This window comes from Arachis stenosperma, chromosome 6 (assembly GCF_014773155.1).
Source record: "Arachis stenosperma cultivar V10309 chromosome 6, arast.V10309.gnm1.PFL2, whole genome shotgun sequence".
NCBI classification, from domain to species: domain Eukaryota; kingdom Viridiplantae; phylum Streptophyta; class Magnoliopsida; order Fabales; family Fabaceae; genus Arachis; species Arachis stenosperma.
The window spans coordinates 21,380,282-21,405,723 of record NC_080382.1 but is presented as its reverse complement, the minus strand read 5'-3'; the positions used below and the strand labels follow the sequence as shown (position 1 = coordinate 21,405,723).

The following is a 25,442-nucleotide window of genomic DNA, read 5'->3' as shown; positions in this document are numbered from 1 at the left end:
ATGAAAACAACATTGCTTGGTGACTTAAGTAGTTAAGTTACATGGATTTTATATGAAGAATGGTTGTTGTTTAGATGGTTGACCTTCCTTTCAAAAAAAATAAAAAATAGATATATTTGTGAAATGTATATATTATAGAAAATGACAGAGAAGCTTATGAATCCCAACGTGAATTGCATAATATCCATAAACCTTTGAAAGATGTGAATCCTCATTTATTTTTTCATTTTGACGGTGAATCACTGAATCCTCATTAATTAGACTTGATGAGTAAAAGCGTAGAAGTAGGCACTTGACCAGGATCGTAGCTTCTAAGAAGCTCTACCTCCTCATCTAAGAATGCATAGTAACAACTACATGTAATTCGAGTGTATTTTTATTAGGGTAATTTACATAAATAAAATGAGCGAAAGAAATTTTTACATAAATATAATATTAGAAAATTGTAGACTAAAATGCAATAATTCTAATTGTATATAATCCGCAACATTTTAACGCAGATTATAAATATACGTAATTCACTACACTTTATTGCGGATTACGTTGAAAATGTGGCATTACATAAATCGCTATATTCGGTAGTGGTTTATGATCAAATGTGACTAAAACTCTACAGTGATTCTCGAGATTGACGCCGTGCACCAAAATTGCTCCTGAGATTCAAATTTCACCAATTACGTCTCTGAAATTGTGAAAATTGTACCATAGTAGTCCCTGACCCATTTTCCGTTAACGGCGCGATGACGTGGCTTGATGACGTGGACCTTTGGTGACACGTGTCATCCCATGGTTTGTCCACGTGTAACGGTATGCTGACGTGTCAGTCAACGACACGTGGCATGTTGACGTGGATGAGTATGCCACGTGTCACAGTGCTATTTTGCCACGTGTCAGATTATGCCACGTGTCGCAATGCTATTTGTCCACGTGTCATCTACTATGTTATCGTTACATGTGCATCAAATTGGTCCCTTACTTTGCATCAAATGACTCATTTTAGTCCCTGAAATTGAATGTCGTGCACCAAATTAGTCCTTTCATCAGTTTTTTTCTAATTTTTTTTATAAATTTAAACTTCTCATTATATATTTGAATACACTAATTTTAATTACATTTTTTATTATACATATTTTATAATAAATTTTTTAATTAATAGTGTTAACTTATATCATTAGAGTACATGTTAACTAAAACCAAAACTTTATTATTACCTCTTGTGTTTATTTGTATCTGTTTTAATGCCGTTCAAATCATGATTATAATAAATACTTATATTGATTAATAGTGTAATATATGAAAAAGCCGCCTAACTAAATTATAGATAAAATGAATTATTATAATCGACAGTATAAATCTATCTTATTAATTTAGTGAGAAGTTAATTATATGAAAAATCGGACATTCTTAATAAATATTTTATGAATACTTGATAAGGCACTAATTAACTAATATAAATTCGTTATTAATTAATATAAATTCGTTATTCCCATCCATTTTAAGAATGTCCGATTTTCCATATAATTAATTTCTCACTAAATTAATAGATAGATTTATACTGTTGATTATAATAATTCATTTTATCTATAATTTAGTTAGGCGGTTTTTTCATATATTACACTATTAATCAATATAAGTACTTATTATAATCATGACTTAAACAGCAATAAAACAGATACAAATAAACACAAGAGGTAATAATAAAGTTTTGGTTTTAGTTAACATGTACTCTAATGATATAAGTTAACATTATTAATTTAAAAATTTATTATAAAATATGTATAATAAAAAATATAATTAAAATTAGTGTATTCAAATATATAATGAGAAGTTTAAATTTATAAAAAAAATAAGAAAAAAATTGATGAAGGGACTAATTTGGTACACGACATTCAATTTCAAGGACTAAAATGAGTCATTTGATGCAAAGTAAGGGACCAATTTGATGCACATGTAACGATGACATAGTAGATAACACGTGGACAAATAGTATTGCGACACGTGGCATAATCTGACACGTGGCAAAATAGCACTGTGACACGTGGCATACTAATCCACGTCAACATACCATGTGTCGTTGACCAACACGTCAGCATACCGTTACTCGTGGACAAACCATGGGGTGACACGTGTCATCAAAGGTCCACGTCATCGCGCCGTTAACGGAAAACGGGTCAGGGACTATTATGGTGCAATTTTCACAATTTCAAGGACGTAATTAGTGAAATTTGAATCTCAGGGGCAATTTTAGTGCACAGCGTCAATCTCGAGGACCACTATGGGGTTTTAGTCGATCAAATGTGCAGAAAGTATAATCCGCTACATTCTGTAGCGGATTATGAGGAGAGTGGCTCACTATAAAAAAAACCAGAAATACATGTGTAGTAATAACAAATTCATAATGCAAAATGTACGAATTGATACAAAATGTAATCCTCATAGCAATAAGTCGTACAAAAATAATAGCCAGCAGACATTAACACTAACACGAAATAAGTTAACTACATAATTCATACAAATATAACTATCACAAGTTGTTAAAAATAACAGAAAATAAATAAGTCATAATTCATACAATGATAACGGTCGTAACTAACACAATGGGCGCTACTGCTGGTCACCATCATCATTATGGTCACCCCCGAATGGACCAAGTAGGTGCGAGCCTGTGCCACATTGAGTCAGACGCCTCACTCTAGTCGCTCGCCGATCTCCAGGTGGAGCATCCTATAGCCCAGCTCCAAATGCAGATAGCGGCGTCCCCCCTATCCGAACCAAGTGTCGTACGGGCTGCCTGCTAGCTCATTCAGGTCAATTGGGAGCTGGGACTCAGGAACCTGGGATAACACATCTGCTGACTGTGGCCTGTACTCTAGAGGCTCGGACGGACCGCCTGGAATCGAACTCTGGTACTGATGAACGTCGTCACCCCGTATGATCTCAGCGAAATTCGCATAGAACTGTGGTCCAACTAGCTGATCGTCCAAATTCATGGTAAAAGTAGTGGTAGCAAGATCAGCAAACATCTGCGTGCTACACTCATGCAGTACCTGAGAGCCAGATACGTGAGTAAAAGGTATACCACTCATACTAGCCTTCGCAATGCCACCAACCTGAGTGTCAGTAGGGTGACCACGGGACGATCCAGCCTCGTCATCATGGCGGACGGAGGGTGCTCGTCCAGCACTAGCAGCCCGTCGTCTAGCACTAGATCGACGAAGGCGATGATCTGCTTGGCCTCCGTCATCACCACCAACCTGCTCATCCTGCATCATGTCGTCGAGCCAGTGCCACTCGCGATCAGTGGCACGTGTACCAATGTATGGTCTCTACTCCACACGTCTGTTATCGGGCATATCCGACGCTGGTACTATAATGGGCGCCTACGACGACCCTCTGAGTACAGCATTGTCCGGAACCTGTGTCGACTTGGTATCTGTGAACACAATCCCTGGTGATAGAATCCTATGTGCAACACGGTACCACCAGTCCATGTACTCAGCGGATGGACCAGGATCAGCCACTCTCTGGAGACTCAACACAGAGCAAACTCGCTTGTCCCAATGCTGATGCCATGTCCTATAGTAAGTGGAGAACCATCTATCTCCATCCCTGCCGTCCTTACCATAAAGATACTCTATGTTCAGGGCTGGCTCAGGCAGATGCTGTACGCTCCCTAGCTGTGGAAAGACCCTGTCTACCTGATACCACTCAATCACTGCAAAGTATATAAGATTGGTGACCACCTGCCATAACCGACTGTGCTCCTCAGTTAGTATCTCCGCATGAATGACTGCAAGTACGTCTAGAGAACCATAAGGCTCCCACACAATCTGATAGTCAGGAGACAAGTCAGCATTGTACCAATGTGTACAAATAAGTGGGAAAAAACTAATAAAATGTTGAAAACAAAAACAAATGACTTACATCTCAATCACACAGTTGATCCAATGCCAGACGATACTGAATAAGCCGTTGTTCCTTCCCATCAGAAGTGGGTAAGTATGTGGCCCATCTGAATGATAGAAATATCACATACGTATGTAATTCATATGTAGAACGTTAATAACTTGAAAGAATACGTGTATTAAATTATACCTAGATGCCAACGGAAAAGAGAAGGCGTCGAAACCCTGCGGCCTCAATGTGAGGAATCGCCAAAAGATCCATTACTGTAGCAACTGTAAGGACCCAGCCAAGTTGGTGGCGTTTCTGTTTGCCACCCTACACATGCATTCGTACAGCCACGCCAATGCAGCTGTGCCCCAGCTATAGCTGCCCATGTCGTCAAGTCTCGCCACAAATAGCAACCAGCGAAGGTGGACCCGATTACTACTCTTGTCCATGAACAGCTGTGCCGACAGAAGCATCATAATATACGCACGTGCATATATGCGCATGGTCTCCTCGAAAGCATCAGCCGGTAACACCTTGAACCGCTCATGGAACCATGCGAAGTGGACGGTGTATAACTTTCTCTTATCCGGTGGCGGAAGATCACCAAATAACTCCTGGAACCACTCCCATGCCGGTCTGGTCCCCTCGATGTGCAGGTAGAAGTCAGTCATGTACCCAGAAACAGTCTGGCCATCCACGGGCAGCCCCAGCTGATATGCCACATCCTGGAGTGTGATAGTACACTCTCCAAATGGCATATGGAAAGTGTGGGTCTCAGGCCGCCACCTCTCGATAAATACGTTGACCAGAGGCTCATCCAACCAGAACCAATACGCGTTCAGCCTAGCCAGGTGGTACAACCCAACCCTTTCCAAATAAGGTATAATCCTATCATGTAACGGCATATTCTGTTGCCTACAAACGCTATAAATACATCAGGTTGGCTGCATATTCAAAAATAAAAAACATCGACTTAATTTCTAACAATGACATCACCAAACCATAGCTTATGTTTCAAGTCCTAAAATACCTAGGTTTTAAAATTACTAATTTACCATCCACAACTTAAATTCTAAATTCTCTACATTTAATTTAAAATTTAAATTTCAAAGTTTAAATTTCAAATTTTGATTTTTAAACCCAAAGCTAAACTAAGTCTCTATCTTTTTAATTAATAAATAACTTCCTTAATATTAAATAAAATATACAGTTATTATCCAATTGAAAGAAAATAAAGAGACTTACCTCTTCATTGATGGTTCCGGCTACATGAGCAACGCCGTCGAGCCGGTACAACCGCCGTTCATCTTCCATTGTTCCACTGCTCTAAGAATATCCTCTCCCTTCTCTCTACTTTCTCTTTCTAAATTTCTTTCCCACTCTCCTCAAATGAAATCCGCTACAGCCTCCCCGGTTTATATAGTGAGCCACTCTCCTCATAATCCGCTACAGGGTATAGCAGATTATGCCTTCTACACATTTTTCCTGTAACGGTTTATGTGATGTCACGTTCTTAACGTAATCCGCGACATGGTATAGCGGATTACGTGTATTTGTAATCCGCGTTAGGGTGTCGCGCGAATTACATACAATTAGGATTGTTGCATTTTGATCTGCAGTTTCCCAATGTTGTATTTGCGTAAAGGTTTCTTTTACTCATTTTATTTATGTAAATTGCCCTTTTTATTACGCACACATACTTTACCAAATGATTTTTTTTAATATTATACATGGTGTTTTCTTATTTATCATGTTTGAATCACTCTGCTAAAAATAAGTGAATACTAACTTCTATGTGAATTTTAGTACAATAATGCTAGGGAACCAACTCTCTATAAGCCAAGAATCAGCCAAATGCCTTTAGATAAAACTAAAACCTCTACGTAGATGGTACTTATGCTAGGTATTATGATGTTTCTTCTACTAAGTATTAGAATGTTTCTTTTTCATATTGAATAGATGTTCTTTTATATATTTTTTAAATGATTTACTGCAGCCGTGGAGATGGAGAGGGAGTGGGTTCCGTAGAGATTTCACCGTGATTCTAGCCAAGAATATCTCAACGTATCTCTTCACACTTGAATTTGGCATTAAAACTAATTAATAACAAATATTTTAATATATAAATAAATAAAATTAATTAAAATCATTATAAATAATTAAGTTGTTTAATTTTTTGCTGATCACCTCTTGATTCCATATACTTTTCCATTTTAGTATCATGCTTTATAAAATATAAAATCATTAGACTTTATAAAATTTAATATACAAAAAAAGCATAATATATATTCCAGTCATAAAATTATTTATTCCAAAAATTTAAATTGTTAAATAATAAAATGCAAATAATTAACTATATCTTTGATATCTACTTCTCATAATATGTGTTTTAACTTTTAAGTAATATCCACTCATATTATAAATCCGTAATTTTGTTTTTAGATATTAATGTTGGCAAAAGTAGACGATACTGTTAGAATAAAACCTACTTGAATAGGGTTAAATAGATAGGAGAAAGAGGAAGAGGATGGGTGTATGTATGTATAGGAAGGAGGAACCATTATGTGATTTGGTTGAGCACTTTAATTATTTATTTAGTACGGTCAAATAAATGGATCGCATCCTATATGATATTATGTAGTAGGCGAGATTCTAAAAGCAAAAAGCTAAAAAAGCATATGAGCCAAGAAGAAGACACCATGTAAAACATGGAGAAACAAGTATGAGCACCCAACGATTATGCCAATTTGTGCCTTCCAATAATCCTACTAATAATATATTTCCCATCTTCGTTTCCCTTTTTTCTCTTTGCCTTCTTAGTTCTTTCCAAATACAAATTCCCGCTTAAATGCATAAACTTGTACTTCTGTTACACATTTTTAGAGCATATTTTATCCTTCGTATATATAATATATGGGAAATGGTTTTATTTATTTTTTATCGTCTACATTATTATATATGAATTTTAACTATGAATTAAATGTAAACAACATACACATGCATGATAAATAATTTTGCTATGGTGTTTATGAGGGTGAAATGTTATGGACAGTAGCATTAGTACACTTGGGTCCAAGTGTATAAAAAACCTAGATGAATCATAAGTAGCCTAGCTTCTTCGTATCAATTTCTAAGAGAAATTATCAAGAGAGCGAAGACATTAATTAAGGAGTGTAGAAAATAATAATGTAAATAGAAATAAATATTGATGTTAATGAGGTATAATTGGGTTGGGTTCGATTATTAGAGATAGAAGATAATAAATATTACTAAAAATAGTTTAAATAGGAAATAGGTATTGCACTACGAAATTAGTGAATACGTGATTAACTGATTATGTAGTGGTGAAAATTTAAGTGCAGTTAACTTTACGTGAAGTTAATAGTTGAAAGCCGTTAGATGAAAATTTAGTTAAATAATTTAAATCGTTAGATAAAAATTTAGTAAAATTATTTAAATCATTTAACGGCTCTCCTCAGTTATCAACTTCACCTAAAATTAATTGCATATGAGTTTTTAGCTTATGTGAAATCGTAGGACATTTTTTATTTTTTTTATTTTATACGGTTGCAATTCTGCTTTTTACATGCATATATAATTCAACCAATTGAAGATGATTATTTACTTTAGGGGCAAATCTTTTCATTCTTATATACAGACATAAGTACATTGATTATAAAATTTTAGGTGGAAACAGCATGATGTTCGTCTTATTACATATGTCATATTCCATGAGTTTCTGTGAGATTCATCTTACAATACAGAAAAGGATGAGAAATCCATTTTAATAATCAGTAAAAGGGGACAAATCATATGGAAAGTAGTTATAAAGTCAGATTTGGCCAACCATCCAATTACCAGCATTAACATAAAGAATAGTAAGCAATAAACTAGAATATTATTTGCTATGTTATCAAGATTATTTAATTAAGAATTTATTCAACAACTGCAACAAAAGCAAGATATCTTACTGCCAAGTACTAGTCCGGTCACCTATAGGAAATTAAACTTAATTCTATTCTTTATTCAATGTTTCAATGGTTTTGGTCTTTTGGAGTAAGATATGGACGGCAAAGGGATCAAAATGGCATAAGAGTATTGGGCCCAATAACAGTAAAGGTCCATAAGAGTATTGGGCCCAATAATGTTAAGAGGGTTTAGGAACGATAGCGGCAGAGGAGTGGGGATGCATAGAGTGTACGTGCGTGAAGGTGCCGAACTGCCTCTGCTTGTTCGTCCCGATTCAGAATAAGAAGAAGAATGTCTTGTTCAGCAGCAGCAGAATGTTGTTGCTCTGAGCCCAATGGCAATAAAAGTAATAACGGAAGAGTGACGTGGGAAGGATGCAGCGTCTTGCTTGACATCAACGACGGTGACCGTCTCGTCTTCGCTCGCCTCTCCCCCGCTGCGTATGTTCTTCTTCTTCTTCTTTAATTAATTAACTAACTTAATAATAATAATAACAATAATGTTTTCGTTACGCAGGAAATTGAAGATTGGGAATAAGAACTGCTCTCTCCAACCGTTAATCGGCACTCCCTTCGGTTCTCTCTTTCAGCTCGATGGCACTTCCCTCTCTCCTTTTATACCTTCCCCTCAAGGTATCTATCTATGCTTATGCATCATTCAATATAAGTTCTAGTTTCTAGTTTCAATTCAGAAACTATTCCTAATTTATAATAACCTCTAGAAGTAGTTCTATTAATCACATGGATGAAATAAACTTACAGCTGATGCTACTAACAATGAGGAAATAAAAGATGATGGTCAACCGAATGTTGAATCCAGGGATAATCGCGAATTGGTTGACAATAACACTGCACAAACCCTCACTGGTGAAGATATTGAAGCCATGCGAAGGTAACATTTTATGCAATCCTTATTCATCTGTATTTTCTTAGACACTGTGTAGCACCATTCTTAGTTATTGGGAATTCTACCATCCATGAATTAATGTTCTTTTCTTGGGCGCTAATATGGATTACTAGTAATCTACTATTTTTCTTCTTATGTAATGTGCCTGACATCCTCTTAATGTGTTTGGATAAGCTTATTTTCACTTACAAGAATGTTTATTAATCAATAGCTAACTTATACCATTACCAAAAGTGCACTGCCTGGGTTTTGTGAAAAAGTTGTCAGGTTATTGTTTCTCTACCAAGCTTAAGAGATTTGGGTTCTGAAAAATCCTTGCCTTTTTATGCAGGCAGGGTGCAGGAGGTAATGAGATTATTGAAGCTCTCATTGCCAATAGTGCAACATATGAGAAGAAAACGGCATTTTCACAGGTACATTGAAGAAGCATAAAGAGATTATGCAGTCTGCTTTGAGAATGAAACTGAAACCAATGCATTTGTTCTATGCAGGAGAAATATAGACGCAAGAAGCAGAAGAAATATGCGCCAAAAGTACTTATGAGGCGTCCTGTCGCTAGAAGGTGATCTAAATTGTTTTTCACTATTGATTTCAAACTTCTATCATAATTATTATTTTTAGTTAACATATACATACTGGCTTATATTCATTTTTATTCTGGGACTATTTGTTAGCTTTTTCATTAAGTTGTTTATGATTTATGTTTCATCTTAGATATCTTTTTTATCTATACGTTTATATATTTTTATCAGTTTCAATGATTTTTTAAGTCTCTACTTAGCCTTATGGTTGCTTCTATTTGATTTTTCAGTATATGCGAGGCCTATTTTAAGAAGTATCCATCAAAAATTGGGTGAGTTTTTTTATCATTTGCTCAGAATTGCATATTATTTTCATGTACTTTCTATTAGAGTTGAGACGTTGAGCATGCATAATTTGGTTCTGGAACTTCTGAATGCAAAGTCTTTAATGTGTGTGTTTGGTCCAAAGAAAAGAGGAAAAAGAAGATATCAATTTTTGTTTGATTTTGAATTAACTCTTCCTTACACTATGGACTTGTGTATCTCGAGCTATATTTATGTCATACATACGCACGAGTGTGTGTGTGTGCTGTGTGTATGCTGACTATTTACAAAACTTAGTTGTCATTATTCACTTTTTTCTACATGAAATGAAGTTCATATCCTTGGTATTATTTCTAAAATTCTAACGGTTAATGATTCAGATTCTTGCGGGTGGATACATTATCTCTCCTACTTTCCATGGCGAATGTTTCTGCAAATTCTGACATTCTTGTAGTTGATATGATCAGTGGCCTTCTTACTGGTGCTGTGGCAGAACGTTTAGGAGGTGTGGTATAAATTTTAACGTTGTTGCCACCTTAGATACTGCATATTTTATGATGTTATACGAGAAACAACCGTTTGCTATTATTGTCTATTTCATAGGTACCGGTTTTGTATGCAACTCATATCTTGGGCAATCACCTTATTCCATGGATATTGTTAGGATATTTAACTTCAGTGATGAAATTTGCAAGAGGTGAGGTGATGTGATGCAATTTGTTTGCAAGTTATCAAAAAATTATTAGTTATAATCATCAGAATATTTTCACCTTGATAGGGCAATTCATAGATATGCCTTGAAAAGAAAACAATTTTTGGTAGTTTCTTACTTTAATTTGTTAGCTTAATGTCTTTTTTGTGGTTGTTGAATATCATGGAAACTTTTAACATTATCATTGCAACTAAAATTTTCCTTCAAACACATATACACGGACACTATTTTGTTTCTCTCAGGAAGTAAAAGACTTATGAATCCTAGGAAAGATAAAGGGAAGAGTTCATGAAAGTTTCTTGTGATATAACTGTTAAATTATTAAAAATGTACATAATGTTGCATGCTTGTTCTCTATGAAATTGACGTGTCTTTAGTCTTAACTCCTCGCTCCTCCTTTATTATTACGTAGTTAATTTTATTGAGAACCAAAGCAAAATGACTTCAATTTTTTTAATTATATATTTATTTTTCCTGGCATCATTATTTTTTTTCTTGTGGCAGAGTCGTCCGTTGTCCCATTTCGGACCTGCTATCGTCAAAAGAGTCACCTGAGCAAATTCTTCAAGTTGCTGATGTGAATGATGTCTGCAATGTTGAAACCCAGTCAAATGTAAGTAGCATTTCCTTGGTCTCCTGATTTGTTCAATCTTGTAGTTTACAAACTTCATCAGGGTATGCGCCTTGTGCAGGATCTGATGGGTTCGACAGCCAACACAGATGAAATCAGCCATTCATCAAGAAATGAAATTTCTGATCTTGGTGCTGAGAATGAGAACATTCCTGTTATAAGAGCTTGCAAAGTTACAAAAGCCGGAGAAAAAGCACCACAAGAAACCATTGATTCATGGAAGGAAAATGGGTTTTCAAGGTATTTAAAGTTTTAACATTTCACTAACTATTTAGGTAAGGTGGAGGCTGATCATTTTTCTTCATTATTCTACAGCCTACTTATTGCTGCTCCAGAGATGGATATTTGGCCACTGGTTCGAGATGTCTTGCCCCTTTTATCGAATTCTGCTCCATTTGCTATTTATCACCAATATCTTCAGGTAACTTATTTTACACCTCAGTCTTAATAAATTGCAGCGTATTTTAAAGATGTTCCTTTTTTTTTTTTTTATCTCAAACGCTTTTAGTTTCACTTTATTTTGGGGATTAAATATCATTTGTTCCCACTACGTTGGTTAACTTTAGGAACATTTCAAATACTTTCGCTACTAGCAGAGTCCATTGTTTTGGTCATTGATTTACAAATTGCAAATACAAAATCATGTTCTCTTCTATTATGTAGAAGTTAAATTGTTTTGAGGGTGGATTTATTCTCTTATTTGCCCACTTATTAAATTGCAGCCTCTCGCAACTTGCATGCACAATCTACAGCTTGCAAAAATGGCCATTGGGTTACAGTTATCAGAGCCTTGGTTACGTGAATACCAGGTTAGATTTATTTATGCAATTCATCATCATCATTATTACCGTATTATAAATTAGTAAATTACACAACGATCGTTAAGCCCTTAAGTTACCATGTTGTTTTGATCTCTTTTCTATTTTTATGTACAAATTTCTGGCTTAACATATTTCATAAGTTTTTATTTTTTGATTGTTAACAATATAATCATATGTTTGCAGGTTCTTCCATCGAGAACTCATCCATCAATGCAAATGAGTGCATTTGGTGGCTACATTCTCACAGGGACTAGGATTTGCAGCAGTAGCAACTAATTCTATCTCCTCACATGTTTACTAGCTTCTAACTGGTGCATGATTTTTTTTTTTTTTTTGCATTACTTTATTTTTATTGAGAACTGTAATATGATATATGTACTTAATGGTTTTGTATTTTATACTTGTTATTTTTCATATAAAATTTTCAATAATAGTCAATTTGATATTATTCGTTGTCTTGTATATACATAAATAAAGAAACAAACACGAAGTTACTGCTACTAAAATTGCACAGGCGAGTGTTATAAAATAGAGATATGTATTTTATATTGAGAAAAGCTCTATATCCATGTAAAAAATACATGGATGTTGTCCAAATTTTGTTGGCTATACGCGTCTCTTTCAATTTTCAAATCGTTTGTGATTCACGTGCTACATATAACGTAAACTTTTTATGACCTTTGCTCAACGTAAACCTTTTGTTGCAACCTAAACTTTTTTATGCTTGTGTTATAAGTTTTGCCGTTTTTATCTGTTCGCATTTTCTTTCTTGTTCTTCTTTTTCTTCTCTAGTTGTGTTTTTCGATATGGATCTGGATTGATTTCAACTTAATCAGTTTTCTCGTTCCTCTTCTTCGTATTTTTTTTAATCTGGACTTCTGAATTGAAACAATAAATGAATTAACTTCAAATCAGTTGAATGAGGTTATTATATTAAGACAGTTAGGGAATGATTGCTGCATGCTATCACAATAATCTTAAAAACTGAACAAAGTAAAAGGAGGCCACAGAACCGAACAACATTCATCTGGTGAATCAAAATCACCAAGGCCACCGAACCGAACAATGTTCATGTGGTGAATAAATGGTGATCAACTTTCAATCAACAAGAATAGTATTTCTCCTCCTCTTCCTCCTCATCCTCCTTCTTTCAAATTCGCACACGTAAGTTCTTCTTCTGCTTCTTCTTTGCGTAATCATCACCAACATTTTGCTCAGTTAAGTGGAGTTGTTCATTTTGATTCACTTATTAATGTGTTCAATTGAGTCCTTGTGCATGCAGAAATGTTTTTCTTACTGATTGAATGCTTATCACGTTTATTCACCACATGATTGGTGTTTGGTTCAGTGGTGTTGACCATTTCGGTTCACCTGATTGTACTCAGTGAACGAAACATAATCCATTATATGAAATCAAATTCGAAACACCTCTGTCTACAATTTAGATATTATCAATTCAATTCAGATTCAGAACACCAGCGTCCATTCAATTCAATTCAATTCAATTTAACAATTGCATTCCATTCAATACGATTGAAAAAATAATCCATTAGTAAAATGTTGGTGTTGTTGGTGATGACGATAATGAAAGAGGAGAAGAAGAAGAAGAAGAAGAAGAAGAAGAGAAGGTGAGGAGGAAGAATTTTGAATTGTGCAGACCAGAAATGAATCGAAATGGCCAACTCCACTGAACCAAACATCATTCATGTGTTGAATAAAACGTCATAAACATTTAATCATCAAGAAAAATATTTCTACATGCACAAGGACTCAATTGAACACACTAACAATCAAGTAAATCAAAATGAGCAACTCCACTGAACCAAGCAACATCATATGCTTAATAAAACATCATAAACATTCAATCACAAAGAATATCATTTTTCCATGTAAAAGAAGTCAACTGAATACATAACAATCAGGTGAACCAAAATGACTAACACCACTGAACCGAACACTAATCATGTGCTGAATAAAAGTGATAAACATTCAATCAGTAAGAAAAATATTTCTACATACACAAGGACTCAACTAAATACATTAACAATCAAGTGAATCAAAATGAGCAACTCCACTTAACCAAGCAAAATGTTGGTGTTGTTGGTGATGATTATAATGAAAGAAGAAGGAGAAGAAGAAGAATCTGTGTGCGCGAAAAGGAAGAAGCAGAAGAAGAACCTACGTACGCGAATTTGAAAGAAGGATGAGGAGGAGAAAGAGGAGGAGAAATACTATTCTTGTTGATTGAAAGTTGATCACCATTTATTCACCACATGAACATTGTTCGGTTCGGTGCCTTTGTGATTTTGATTCACGAGATGAATGTTGTTTGGTTCGGTGGCCTCCTTTTCCTTTGTTCAATTTTTAAGATTATTGTGATAGCATGCAGCAATCATTTCCTAGCTGTCTCAACGTAATAACTTCATTCAACTGATTTGAAGTTGAATTATTCATTGTTTCCATTCAGAAGTGTAGGTCAAAGAAGAAAACGAAGAAGAAGTAGAAGAATGACGGAGCTTATTACGTTGAATTCAATACAGATCAATAATGAAAAATGCGAGCAGAGAAGAAAAACGCAAATAGAGGAAAACGACGAATTTTATTAGATTGAAGGAGAAGAAGAACGCGAACACAGAAGAAGAAGAAGAACGAAAACGCGAGAAGAGAAGATGACGTATGCATATATTTGAAAGAAGAAGAAGAAGAAGCGCAGGAGAAAAGAAGAAGATAAAACACATGTTTTCACTCGTCATTAATGCGCGTGACTCTATTTGGATTTGAGTCAACTTAGTTACATCGTTACATAGATGTGTAGCGCGCCCATTTTATATTTTATATGTATTATCACTTTTTTTTTCTTAACTTTGTATTATCACTCGTATCTTGTCAATAAAAAAAAATCAATGTTCTTTCTTTTCATAATGTTTTTAAAAGATTTAGTTAAAACTGCAATTAAAACCCTATCAAATCAAATCAAATTTTATTTGGGTATATTTTGTGAACATAATTCATTGGCAAATCCATTCAAATTTAGCTTATAATTTATTTCAAGCATAATATTTGATTATGATTCAAATCAAATAATCTTATTTGAACTTGAGCTATAATTTCCATCTCTTTTACAATCCAAATACACTCTTAAGAAATTTTTTAAAATTAATTAAATATCATGGTACCTTGTCTGTTAATGCACTACTAGTTAATATTTCCAAAACCAACTATGTCTTTGAAGTAACGGTACAATTTCTTCAAAACCCATAGTCAAACTTAACAATTTCCATTATTTCATTTTTTATTTTTATTTATTTATTTTTGGTTGCCTATGGTATCCTTCAATCCCGACGAATGATTAATTTGTCACGAATCAGAATTTTATTTAAGAGTTTGTTATTAACCAATGAATTATTGTATACTTGTATGCACAAGGTGAGATTTGAACCTCAAACACTTGCTTAAGACTAAACTAACCCGAGTTGGTTATTTATTTATTTATTTTTCAAATGTCAACTTCCAAACACTAGATATCTTCCCGTTTGAAAAGGGTAGAACCCCACGTTGCTACTATGCTGAACCCCACACCCCACACCCCACACTTTAACTTCCTGGTTCCTGCGACTTCAAGCTTATTAAAGTATTGGAAAGTATTATATCATATTATAATTATTTATGGTGGGAAGAAAAATCCATCACAGAATCTGAGAGATTTTCTTTTACTATACGAGTGCGGTTACCCCATTTTCAAAATTTATTTGATTTACATGTTCTCGAATTTTTGTTATTTGTAGACACTGTTTCTATGTTGATGACAACCGTCAGTTTAGCCACGTAGTAGCATCCAAGTCCAAAATGCCATACCTACTATCTTAGTTGATCTCGTGCATAACAATCCTGGTCACCTAATGCATGCAAAAAGGGAAACTTTCTTAATGAATTTCTGTCTTGCTCGTTAAAGCTAGTTGACACCATTACACTATGTCACTAACATGAAGAAACAAACTACACAAAGCTAATACAAAAATCCCATTTCATGTGGCATTTGGTTTAGGTTTTGTAAAGTTTATGACTATTGATCTGCCAAATTATACACTCTCACCCTTTGGTACTTCTTTGAACCAATGTATCTAAATACAATTTGATTTAGATATATCTCTATCTAGTGACGTTTCAAGAAGTGACACTTACAGGATATGGGGAATGGAGGGAGGATATCTTCTAGCTTCTGCCGTTTTAAGGTTCTAAAAATTAAACCAAACATGCTAGAGCAGACAGAACTTCAAACAAACACATAATGAAGCAACAAATGGAATGAAAACTTGGAATAGATTTACATAAAGTTCTACAACAATTAAATGGCTGCCATCGTTCACCTACCACTATATGAAGCTAAAGTTGACATTATTAGCACACTAACGAGTTGTTGATCGGGTTTTTCTTAGTCTGCCCCGTGTAACACGAATGCTTTCTTCCATTAGGGTCTCCTTTGGAGGAGGGTTCCCATTTTCATTTGCACCAGAAGATGAAGACTCTGCTGCTTCACTCTGCTTTGGCTCTGCCTCAGCTGGTGCAACTTTGTTGGTGGTTTCAGGAAGAGAAATAGACCTCTGGGTTAAAGCAGACTTGGGAGGAATACCTGAACCTGCCACAGGAGACTTGGATGGAATACTTGAACCTGCCGCAAGAGACTTCTGGCTACTTAAAACTGCGCCAGGAGCAACTGCTTTTGGCACCTGGGCTGAACCCACCTCTTCTGTTACCTCCTTCTGGAGCTGACTTGAAGTTGTGCTAGAGGCAGGAGATGGAGGTTCCTCAACTTGTAGTTCTGCCGGAGAATTTGGTTGGCGATTAGGAGTTGCAGGTTGACGAACCCTCACTCCTGGCCTCTGCTGCTGCTTTAACAGACAATTTGTTTATTATGTTAGAATATGCATAAAGAAGAATTAAGATAAAGCCCTCAAAGATATCATCTAATGCCACAAAGAATAGAATGATACCCATCAAGAGAAATATTTATTAAGGTATCATGAAAAGAGAAATATTTGTCATCCATATTTTTTCTCCTCTTTCTGTAGATTTAAATGAGAGTTATCAAGATATTGGTTTATTTGTTTAGGAAGATGGTACTAGCTTAATAACTTGGGAAAACATATGTCCTTCCTAGATTAATCGTTTAACTGTTTAACATGGGACTCATTAATATGTTGTTTTGAGTTTCATTGATATGACAGGCATGTCATTTGCCTATACCTAATTGGAAAAATATATCTTGACATTAAATTACATAATAGAGAAGAATGAGAAGCACAATACAATTCCAAACATAAAAACTTCATCATGGAAATGTCATGTTATTTTTATATTTTATTTCACTGAAATTCTAGCAAAATTAGGCCACATTCAAACATAACAGCAAACAACAATACATCATCAAAATCAACTACCTGAGCAGCAGGACGAGGAGCTGGCGTTGATTGTGCAGCAACAAACTGCAAAATGTCAAATATTCTAGTCTGGCCATAACTAGCAGCTCTTTGCCAATACAAAACAGCCATATCTCCTGCTCTTGTCCTCATTTCCAGCAAGTTGCGATCAATCTCTGTCTCATGCTTTGCAACATACGGTCTAAAGAAGGAGTCATACACATATGTTGTTCCCTATCACAAATATCAGGAATTTTACTATCATGTTGAAGAGAAGAAAATAATGAATTCCATATTTCAATAATCAATTTAATACCCTGGTTTTAGGATACCACAGAAATATGAAGAATGCCAGCTTAGCTTCACTATACATTGGGACCCTTCACGAAGAAAAAAAATCAAATAATAAACAAGACATCAAAATCAATATTCTTCTAGGAGAGAAGAAAGAAATAGAAAAGTAGATAGCATTGAGCACATTGATAAGATAGAATCCACTACCATGATATGAAAGTATCACCGATTCTCTCAAAAACTGTCAAAACAGCCACCAAAATCCTGTGATATAGAGGGAAAAACAAAAGTTGGTATAGTTGTTTATCACCAGAAATTATCAATTCATGTTCATAGCTTATCAATCAAAATAATATGTACCAATACTGGCACCAAAAGCGAAGCTGCTCGATTTCTGGCTTATTCTTTTCAACCTCTTTATAGCATTCGTATGCTGGATAAGCATAGCCAAAAACCATCCTGCCAATGCATCAAAGCACAGAAAATTTGTTATATTTCTTTCAAATATTACAATGCAAACCATTGATAAGATAGATCGGGAATTTGAAATGCTGTAAAACTTACACAAGCCCCCTGGTAAGAAAGGATCCAATCATTTCGCTTCCCTGACATCGAAGAAGAAAAGAGAATCGATTAAGCTAAACAGAAACCGAGCAACCAAAACAGCAGGATAAATATGGTCCCTACTTCATATTATCTACGATTCGATTGCATATTCAAGAATTTTAGTCTCAGATCACTTTAATATTAGAAAATGAGAAGAAAACCAGGCTTCTTAGGCAAATGTACACTACACATTGAAATCAAAACTCAATTGAAAAAAATGAGTTTTCACCGTCAACTTGGATAAAAATATAAATCATAACAAAAAAGGTTCAAATTCCATTCTCGTAAAGGGAAAACACAAAAGAAAAGAATCCGCATCTTATTGTTCTTCAAAATTCCACGAGTCATTTTCAGTTTTCTCTCTGAACTTGAAAAAATTTAGAACTACATAATATACTGATATACAAAAAAAAAAAAAAAAAGAAGATGATTCTAATATCTAGATGAACAACATCAAGTAATGCACATGGCAGTAACTATCGGCATTGTGAATTAGGGCGAAGCAAAAGTAAGACCAAACTGAACAACACAGTTACACATGTCAGTAACATTCAAATGCAGTAAGATACTGAAACCACTGGATTCAACTCATCACAAATCGCAAAATCAAATAGAAAGCTAGCATTTCTTCTTTGAAATAAGGAGAGAAATGAAGAGAGACCTGAAGATGTTTGCGTCGCGGAGGAGAGAGAAGCAAAGTGTAAATCCGTTAACCGTTACGGCGGAGGAAGAAGCAAAGCTGATACGGATGGGCGGAGAAACGGCGCCGTCAACGGTTACGGTTGTCGGCGAGAGAGAGTGTGTGTGTGAGAGAGTGAAAGAGAGAGAAGAGATTAGAGTGGAATAGATGAGATTGGAGTAGCCGTTTGCTTAAATTGTTGGTTTATGCAAATTACTGCTAACTTGTATTATTATCAGCTAATCAGCTATAACATAAACTAAAGTGCTGAACACTGTAGCATTAGACTCTCTCACTCTCGTTCTAACGGGTAATGTTTCCGTGTTACATCACCTACGCTGTTCCTTCACTTTTCTTGATCAATCACCCTTCATCGCTTTCCAATAGTTCCACGACTATGCTACTTCTGCATCAAAATAAGTGATAAGTAGAAAATATATATTAAAATATAAATTTATATTTAAAATAAATTAAATTATACATATATTTATACACAAATATATTAATAATTAATTTTAATAAATAATTTTAATATATGAATAATATTTTTATGATTTCTATCACTAAAATACTTTTATAGTTTTTAAAGTGTTGACTCAAGATCAAAGATAAAAAAAATTGTATTCACAATATTTTTTAATTCAATAATTAATTCATTGTAAATTTAAATTTTATTTAATAATTTATTATTAATCAATAAATTATTATATTTATAAGATAGAATTTAAATTTTTAAAATTTAAAATTTAAAAATAAATTAAAAAATAGTTTATTAAATTCAAATCTTTTAGTTTTAGATTAGAAATTATACATTATTATATGATTAATATATACTACTTCTATTTTTTCCCCTCTCCTATTACTATCATTTTTTTAATAAATTACTGTGTGTAGATTTATTTAAAAATATACTAAAAGAAGAATAATATATTAGTTTGATTGGATAAAGGTTTTGTACTTTTGTATTACTTCGCTCTATTTCATATAGTGATCAACTTAAATTTTGATTTGAAACTCGTATAGGTATATCACTTAAGAAAAGAAAAATGTTAGTTGTACAACACTAATCAGTCTTTAATCAGCTTTTAATCAGATTTAAATAATATTTAATTATTTTTGTTGAGTTAAGAAATTAATTAATATAAATTGATGATGATAAATATTTAATTAGTGGATTAATTATTCAATCAGTTTTAATTATTTTGGATAAGTGATGTAGGCCAAAAATAAGAGTTACAGCAGCCTAACATTAAACAAAAGATATTTACTGGTGAGCTGAATGGTAAGTGAAAATAAAACAAGTTCAAATCATTCATCTCAAGCTCAATTCTTCAAAGAAGCAAAGGCAAGGCACCAACGGGCTGAACTTGAGTAGAACCAAATCCAAACCCGAATTGATTTCAATTCCCTCTCACTTGCTTTCACAAACTCAACGTTCTTCTTTTTTCTGACTATGTCAAATCACAAACTCAGAAAAGTGAGAAAGAGAAAGAAAAAGCTTCTTCCCTAAGGTGATCATCAAAGAAGCAAGAAAGAGAAAGTCCAAACTTGAAACTCAGAAGTCTAATCAACCATTTCAAACCAAATCAAGCTTAGGTTAAAGGTAACTCATTTCCTTTTACATGCAACGCACTTTCTTCTCTTCATCTTCAACTCTCTGCCACTCCGTTTTGAGCTATATGGAAAAGAGAATTTCTGTTCTTCTCTATTGTAAATCCACGGTCTCAAACATGTCTTGGGGACCAAGTTGATTTTCAAGGGCTCAGATTAAGTTGACCATTGAATGACTTTGTGGTTGCTGTTTTATGGCTTTCGGTGAAGATGAAGAAGTCAGAAGCAAAGTTTCTACTCTGATGTTTAATGAGAAAAAGTGAGTTTGTGGGCTGGTGAAGCTCAAGGCTCAAGAAGTTGACCTAGGGTGAGCAACCAAGGAACATGCAAGGAGATAAAAAGAAGCTTTTTGCTCATTCAGAATCAAGGAGAGAAAACTAGAGTTTGGTAAGTTGTGTTCTTTGAAGTTCCTCTACTTGGATAATGCTCTCTTTCAAAGAAGCATTCGACCAACACTGAAGAACTGTATCTGAGGCTTGCAAAGCTCGTTTATCACATAGCAAAGAGGTTGTTGATGAAGTCAATCTCCTTCATGTTTTACAGATTGTAATGTACTTTTCTATATTTATCTTCCTGTAATTTCTTGTGAGAAAAGACATTGTGAGAAAGCTCAAGTAAAAGCCATGAGTTGAAAAAGGCTGAGTGATACACTTGAGAGAAAAGTCTAGAGTTATTTTTCTGATTTCTTTAGGTTTGTTAAGTGTTTTGTATCTTGTACCTGTAAGGTATCCCTTTCTTAGTTGGGTTAGCACTAAGAGTGAATAGTTAGGTGTTAGCATAGCCAATGTCAAGTTAGGTTAGAACTTGAGTGTGAAATTGGTGTATGTAATACTTTTAACTATAGTGAAAATTTCTCCATTGTTGTGGAGGAGACTGGACTTAGGTTGCATAGCACAAGGCAACCGAACCAAGATATATGCTGGTGTTAGCTTTTTCCTTCTCTGTTGTGTTCTGTTTTCTGATATTCATGATACAAAAATAAATTGTCTCATAAATTTTCGCTGCTGTGTACAAACAGAATCAAAATTGAAAGTTTGATTTAAAAGGTCATAATACTATAATAGCAACTTAAAAGGAAGGTATAGATTCAACCCCCATTCTCTAAGCCTACCACAACCTTCAATTTTTTTATTAAAATATATCCCTATTTTGTAGATACATATCTATAAATGAATTTAATTTAAATTTTAAAACCCACCCACTTTATATCATAGTTAGTTACTATGATTTTGCTTTTTTTTACGTAACTTCACATAACAAATAAATTTTTTTATTCCTTATTCTATGGGACATTCACACTGCATTAGTGAATCCAAAACCAAAATGGTACCTTCCTGCTGAATTCTCTCTCGTCTTCATTGGTGAAGACGTATCACCACCTTCCAGCTGAAGCACTCTCTCGTTCTGCATTGGTGAAAGGTATCACTACTTTCCACACATGTGTTTATGTAATTTGTTAAGAAATATCATGTTTAACATTTTTAATTATATTTAAAAATAAACATAAAAACTCTATTCTTATTTAATTGGATCAAGGTTGATCTTATTTAATTTTATTAATAGAGTTGTTATAAATAAAGTACTTTGTACGTAAGTAGTTTGACCAAAGAAGCAAAAAAAATTTGGAGTTTAAGAGGGAAGATGTAGATGGTATGGTCATAAAAATTCTGTTGTTATTTTTTCAATTATAACACATCTGATAGTACGATATTTTATTCAAAATATTTTTATAACACATTCAAAATTAAACTTAAATGCACTCTAAATATTTTATCAACACATCTAAAACTCATGTAAAAAAATTTATATATGTACATAAGAATATAATGAACAACATAAACACATCCAAAATTAAGTATTGACACATCCAAATTAGATTAACATTACAACTCTCAAAAAACACAGACACTTCCAATATTATATATAAATTTAAAAAAATAGAACCTTTTATTAAGTGAAAAAAAAAGATAACATATCTTCACGAATGAACTCAACTAAATTTTTTTAGAATTTTGCAAGTAAAATTACCAAGTTTTGAATTCTAACTAATTTGATTTTTGGATGTGTATTTAAATTGTAATATATTAATAATTAAATATATTAAATTTGAAATAAAATTTAAAATTTAAATTTAAATTTTAAATTTAAATTTTATTTAGTTTGTATTTTGAATGTGTGTTTAATTTTAAAAAGATACTAAATCTATTTAGAATTTTTAGATGTGTTTGTTTTATTTTTTTAAATTATTATAATAAAAGGCTGAATATTGTATAAATTTTAAAGGATACCTAGTTTAAGAAAAAAAGAAATCGTAAAGGTATTTAAAATTTTTATTAACTCATGTATAGTTTTGCAATAAAGAAAGACTAAATTCTCAAAATGGTCCTTCAGATTGGGCCCATGCACCAATTTCACTCCTGAGTTTTCAATTGCACCATTTTGGTCTTCGAGATTGAACTCCGGGCACCATAAAAGTCCTGAAGCCTATTTCCGGCCTGAGTCAGCAAATCAGAGTGCTGATCTGGCAAGTGGCTACTACAGTAGATGTTCCATGCGGTGTCGTTTAGGGTTTTGGCGCCTAAGCAGAGTAAAACGTCACCGTTTTACATGAATGAAGAAAACAAAATGTTAGAGCCATATGGGTTTTGATCACTCACAATCTTCTCCTTCCTTGCTCCAACATCAAAACACTTAGACTCCCTCTTCCTCTAACAATGGCGAAGGCTTAGTGTGGTGGTTTAGGGTTTGCGAGTTCAACAGTTTTGCGGGGCTGCTAGTGTCGCCGTGGAGTTCACAGTGCCGTTATTAAGGAAGCACCATTGTTGTTGTTATTGAGGTGAGTATACAATGCCCTTATTTTTTTTGACAATCATAGCTTATTTTTCAAGGGTTAAGTTGGCTTTCTGTTTGTTTGTGGTGGGGTATTTTCATCATAGATAAAGGTTTAGGGTTTCATATATTGTTCTGTTAGGATATGAGTTTTAAACATGTTCTGTTTTTGCCTAATGAAACAGGAAAAAGTTTTTTTTTTTACCATCCATGAAATGCAATCTGTTGATTTTTGGGTTATGACTATGGTCATTGAGTTAATGTATACAATTTTTATTTATGATGCAGATGAAAAATCTAATTGACATTATGTTCCATCATGGGGGTAGCTTTGAAAAAAAAATGAAGAAAGAAGGATGGTTTATTCTCTTGATAAGAAAAATTGTTTGGCTGATATTGATGTAGATACATTAGATGTTTTCTATATTAGGAATTACCATAAAGAGCTTGGGTATGACAAGATGAAGGAATGTTGGTGGTTTATTCACCAAAAAGCTTAATGATTATTGAAATAATGATTATTTATTTGATTTTGTATGTGTGTGACTAACATTGGTTAATGATGATGATATATTGATTATTGATTCTTGAAATCAGGAAGTCTGCATAATAGCATAAGCAACCGTTTATGAGTTGTTCAGCAACCGCTTATGAGTTGTTCTTGAAATCAGTTTGGTAAATTTTATTTGGGTTGAATATGAACTAATTCTGCAAAATTGGAATGGGACCATATTGTTTGCACGATGTAAATGTTAAGGTCTATTATGGTAAATCAGTGTGAAAGTTAGGGACTGTTATGGTGCATTTTTTAAAAGTCAGGGTCAATTATGGTGCACGGGGTAAAAGTTAGGGACTGTTATGGTGAATCATTATGTGTTCTCACTCAACATGACTATGCTATCTCAATTTCTGTTGCAGGGTCTAATTCCAGCCATGAGGGAGGTGATGTCTAATGTGGATCACTGTTTCTGTGTGTGACATTTGTGGCGTAATTTCAACAAACAATGGAAAGACTTGGAGCTAAGAGGATTGTTGTGGGATTGTGCACGGGGCACTACGTATCAGGAGTTCAAGGAGTTAATGGATAAGATTAAGAGGCTTAACGAGGATGCCTGGGCATATCTAGAAAAATGACCAGGAAATTCATGGACAAGGTTAAAGTTCAGTCACAAACTGAAGTTGGACTCTATTTACAAGAATGCATGTGAAGTATTTAACTCAAAGATAAAGGAAGCACGAGGAAAGCCAATCATCACACTGCTCAAGGAAGTCAGAATATTTGTAATGCGCACAATGACTAAGAATAAGGTGAAGTTAGAAAATCACGTGGGAATACTACCACTAGTTATCAAATGTAGGCTTGAGAAGGTTAGGAAGGAGTCTAAAAACTGGCATCCAATTTGGGCTAGTGATAATAGTTATGAGAAATTCGAGGTGCATGGTCATCCTACAAACCATGTTGTTGATTTGGAAAAAAGACTCTGCACTTGATGTTCTTGTCCAGTTCCTGGTTGAAGAAGAGCGGCTCGAACTCCTTACTGCATGACTAGCACCACCCATCATTTGTCACAAGAAGAAGAAGAAGACAGAAGTGGAAGAAGAAGATGAAGAAGATAGGGTTCACATTGGGTTTAGGGTTTATAAATGGGAATAGGGACTATATTGGAGCAAATTCACCAAATGTCCACGTTATATAGCCATTTTCACATCCACCGTGGCAGTTGCTTGCCAGATCAGCACTCTGATTTGCTGACTCAGGCTGGAAATAAGCTTGGGGACTTTTATGATGCCTGGAGTTCAATCTCGAGGACTAAAATAGTGCAATTGGAAACTCAGGAATGAAATTGGTGCAGGCCCAATCTGAGAGACTTTTATTAACTCATGTATAGTTTTACAATAAAAAAAAAATATTTATATATTAAATAGAATAAAATATTGTTATTTAATTTAAGACAAATGTTTGATTTTTTTTCCCCTCCCGCTTAGTAGCTCATTCAATAATCAATATTATATTGTTATTAAATTTAAGAGATTTTATCGGTAAATAATCAACGATCATTCATTCCACATGGTAAACCGAAAAATTAAACAAACAAAAAGAGTTAAACACCAAAGTGGTCCCTGAGATTCACAAAATGCACCGATTTAGTCCCTGACTTCCCAATTGCACTAATTTAGTCCTCCAGATTGAAAAAAATGCATCAAGGTGGTCCCCCGCATATTTTCCG

At 34.1% G+C, this 25,442-nt stretch overlaps 2 protein-coding genes across 3 annotated transcripts; one reads left to right on the top strand and one right to left on the bottom strand.

The window, feature by feature from the left end:
* Positions 1-8,070: 8,070 nt before the first annotated feature.
* On the top strand, positions 8,071-12,179 carry LOC130935817 (uncharacterized). Its single transcript, XM_057865721.1, has 13 exons — positions 8,071-8,303; positions 8,380-8,495; positions 8,625-8,754; positions 9,101-9,182; positions 9,261-9,331; positions 9,581-9,622; positions 9,995-10,119; positions 10,218-10,311; positions 10,831-10,939; positions 11,019-11,197; positions 11,273-11,378; positions 11,680-11,766; positions 11,962-12,179. Exons 1-13 carry the CDS (start codon positions 8,155-8,157, stop codon positions 12,052-12,054), a joined length of 1,383 nt encoding a protein of 460 aa, XP_057721704.1. The 5' UTR covers positions 8,071-8,154; the 3' UTR covers positions 12,055-12,179.
* A 3,885-nt stretch (positions 12,180-16,064) lies between these two features.
* On the bottom strand, positions 16,065-18,975 carry LOC130935681 (putative HVA22-like protein g). Of its 2 annotated transcripts, none has more exons than XM_057865542.1 (7): positions 18,757-18,975; positions 18,054-18,094; positions 17,850-17,948; positions 17,697-17,753; positions 17,512-17,575; positions 17,217-17,429; positions 16,065-16,667 (listed from the first exon to the last, which is right to left on the bottom strand). In XM_057865542.1, exons 2-7 carry the CDS (start codon positions 18,083-18,085, stop codon positions 16,185-16,187), a joined length of 948 nt encoding a protein of 315 aa, XP_057721525.1. In that variant the 5' UTR covers positions 18,086-18,094; positions 18,757-18,975; the 3' UTR covers positions 16,065-16,184. The 2 variants fall into 2 exon arrangements, with proteins under 2 accessions (XP_057721525.1, XP_057721526.1); XM_057865543.1 differs by having other exon boundaries at positions 16,065-16,664.
* Between the last annotated feature and the right edge of the window lie 6,467 nt (positions 18,976-25,442).

Excerpts from the sequence above, each read along its gene's own strand:
- LOC130935681 (XM_057865542.1), bottom strand. The coding sequence starts at position 18,085 with ATGATTGGATCCTTTCTTACCAGGGGGCTTGT. Across the intron at positions 17,754-17,849 it reads CGCTTTTGGTGCCAGTATTG|GATTTTGGTGGCTGTTTTGA; the intron begins GTACATATTATT and ends TCTATATCACAG. Across the intron at positions 16,668-17,216 it reads CTCCTCGTCCTGCTGCTCAG|CAGCAGCAGAGGCCAGGAGT; the intron begins GTAGTTGATTTT and ends TGTCTGTTAAAG.
- LOC130935817 (XM_057865721.1), top strand. The coding sequence starts at position 8,155 with ATGTCTTGTTCAGCAGCAGCAGAATGTTGTTGCTCTGAGCCCAATGGC. Across the intron at positions 8,496-8,624 it reads TTTTATACCTTCCCCTCAAG|CTGATGCTACTAACAATGAG; the intron begins GTATCTATCTAT and ends ATAAACTTACAG. Across the intron at positions 11,379-11,679 it reads TTTATCACCAATATCTTCAG|CCTCTCGCAACTTGCATGCA; the intron begins GTAACTTATTTT and ends ATTAAATTGCAG.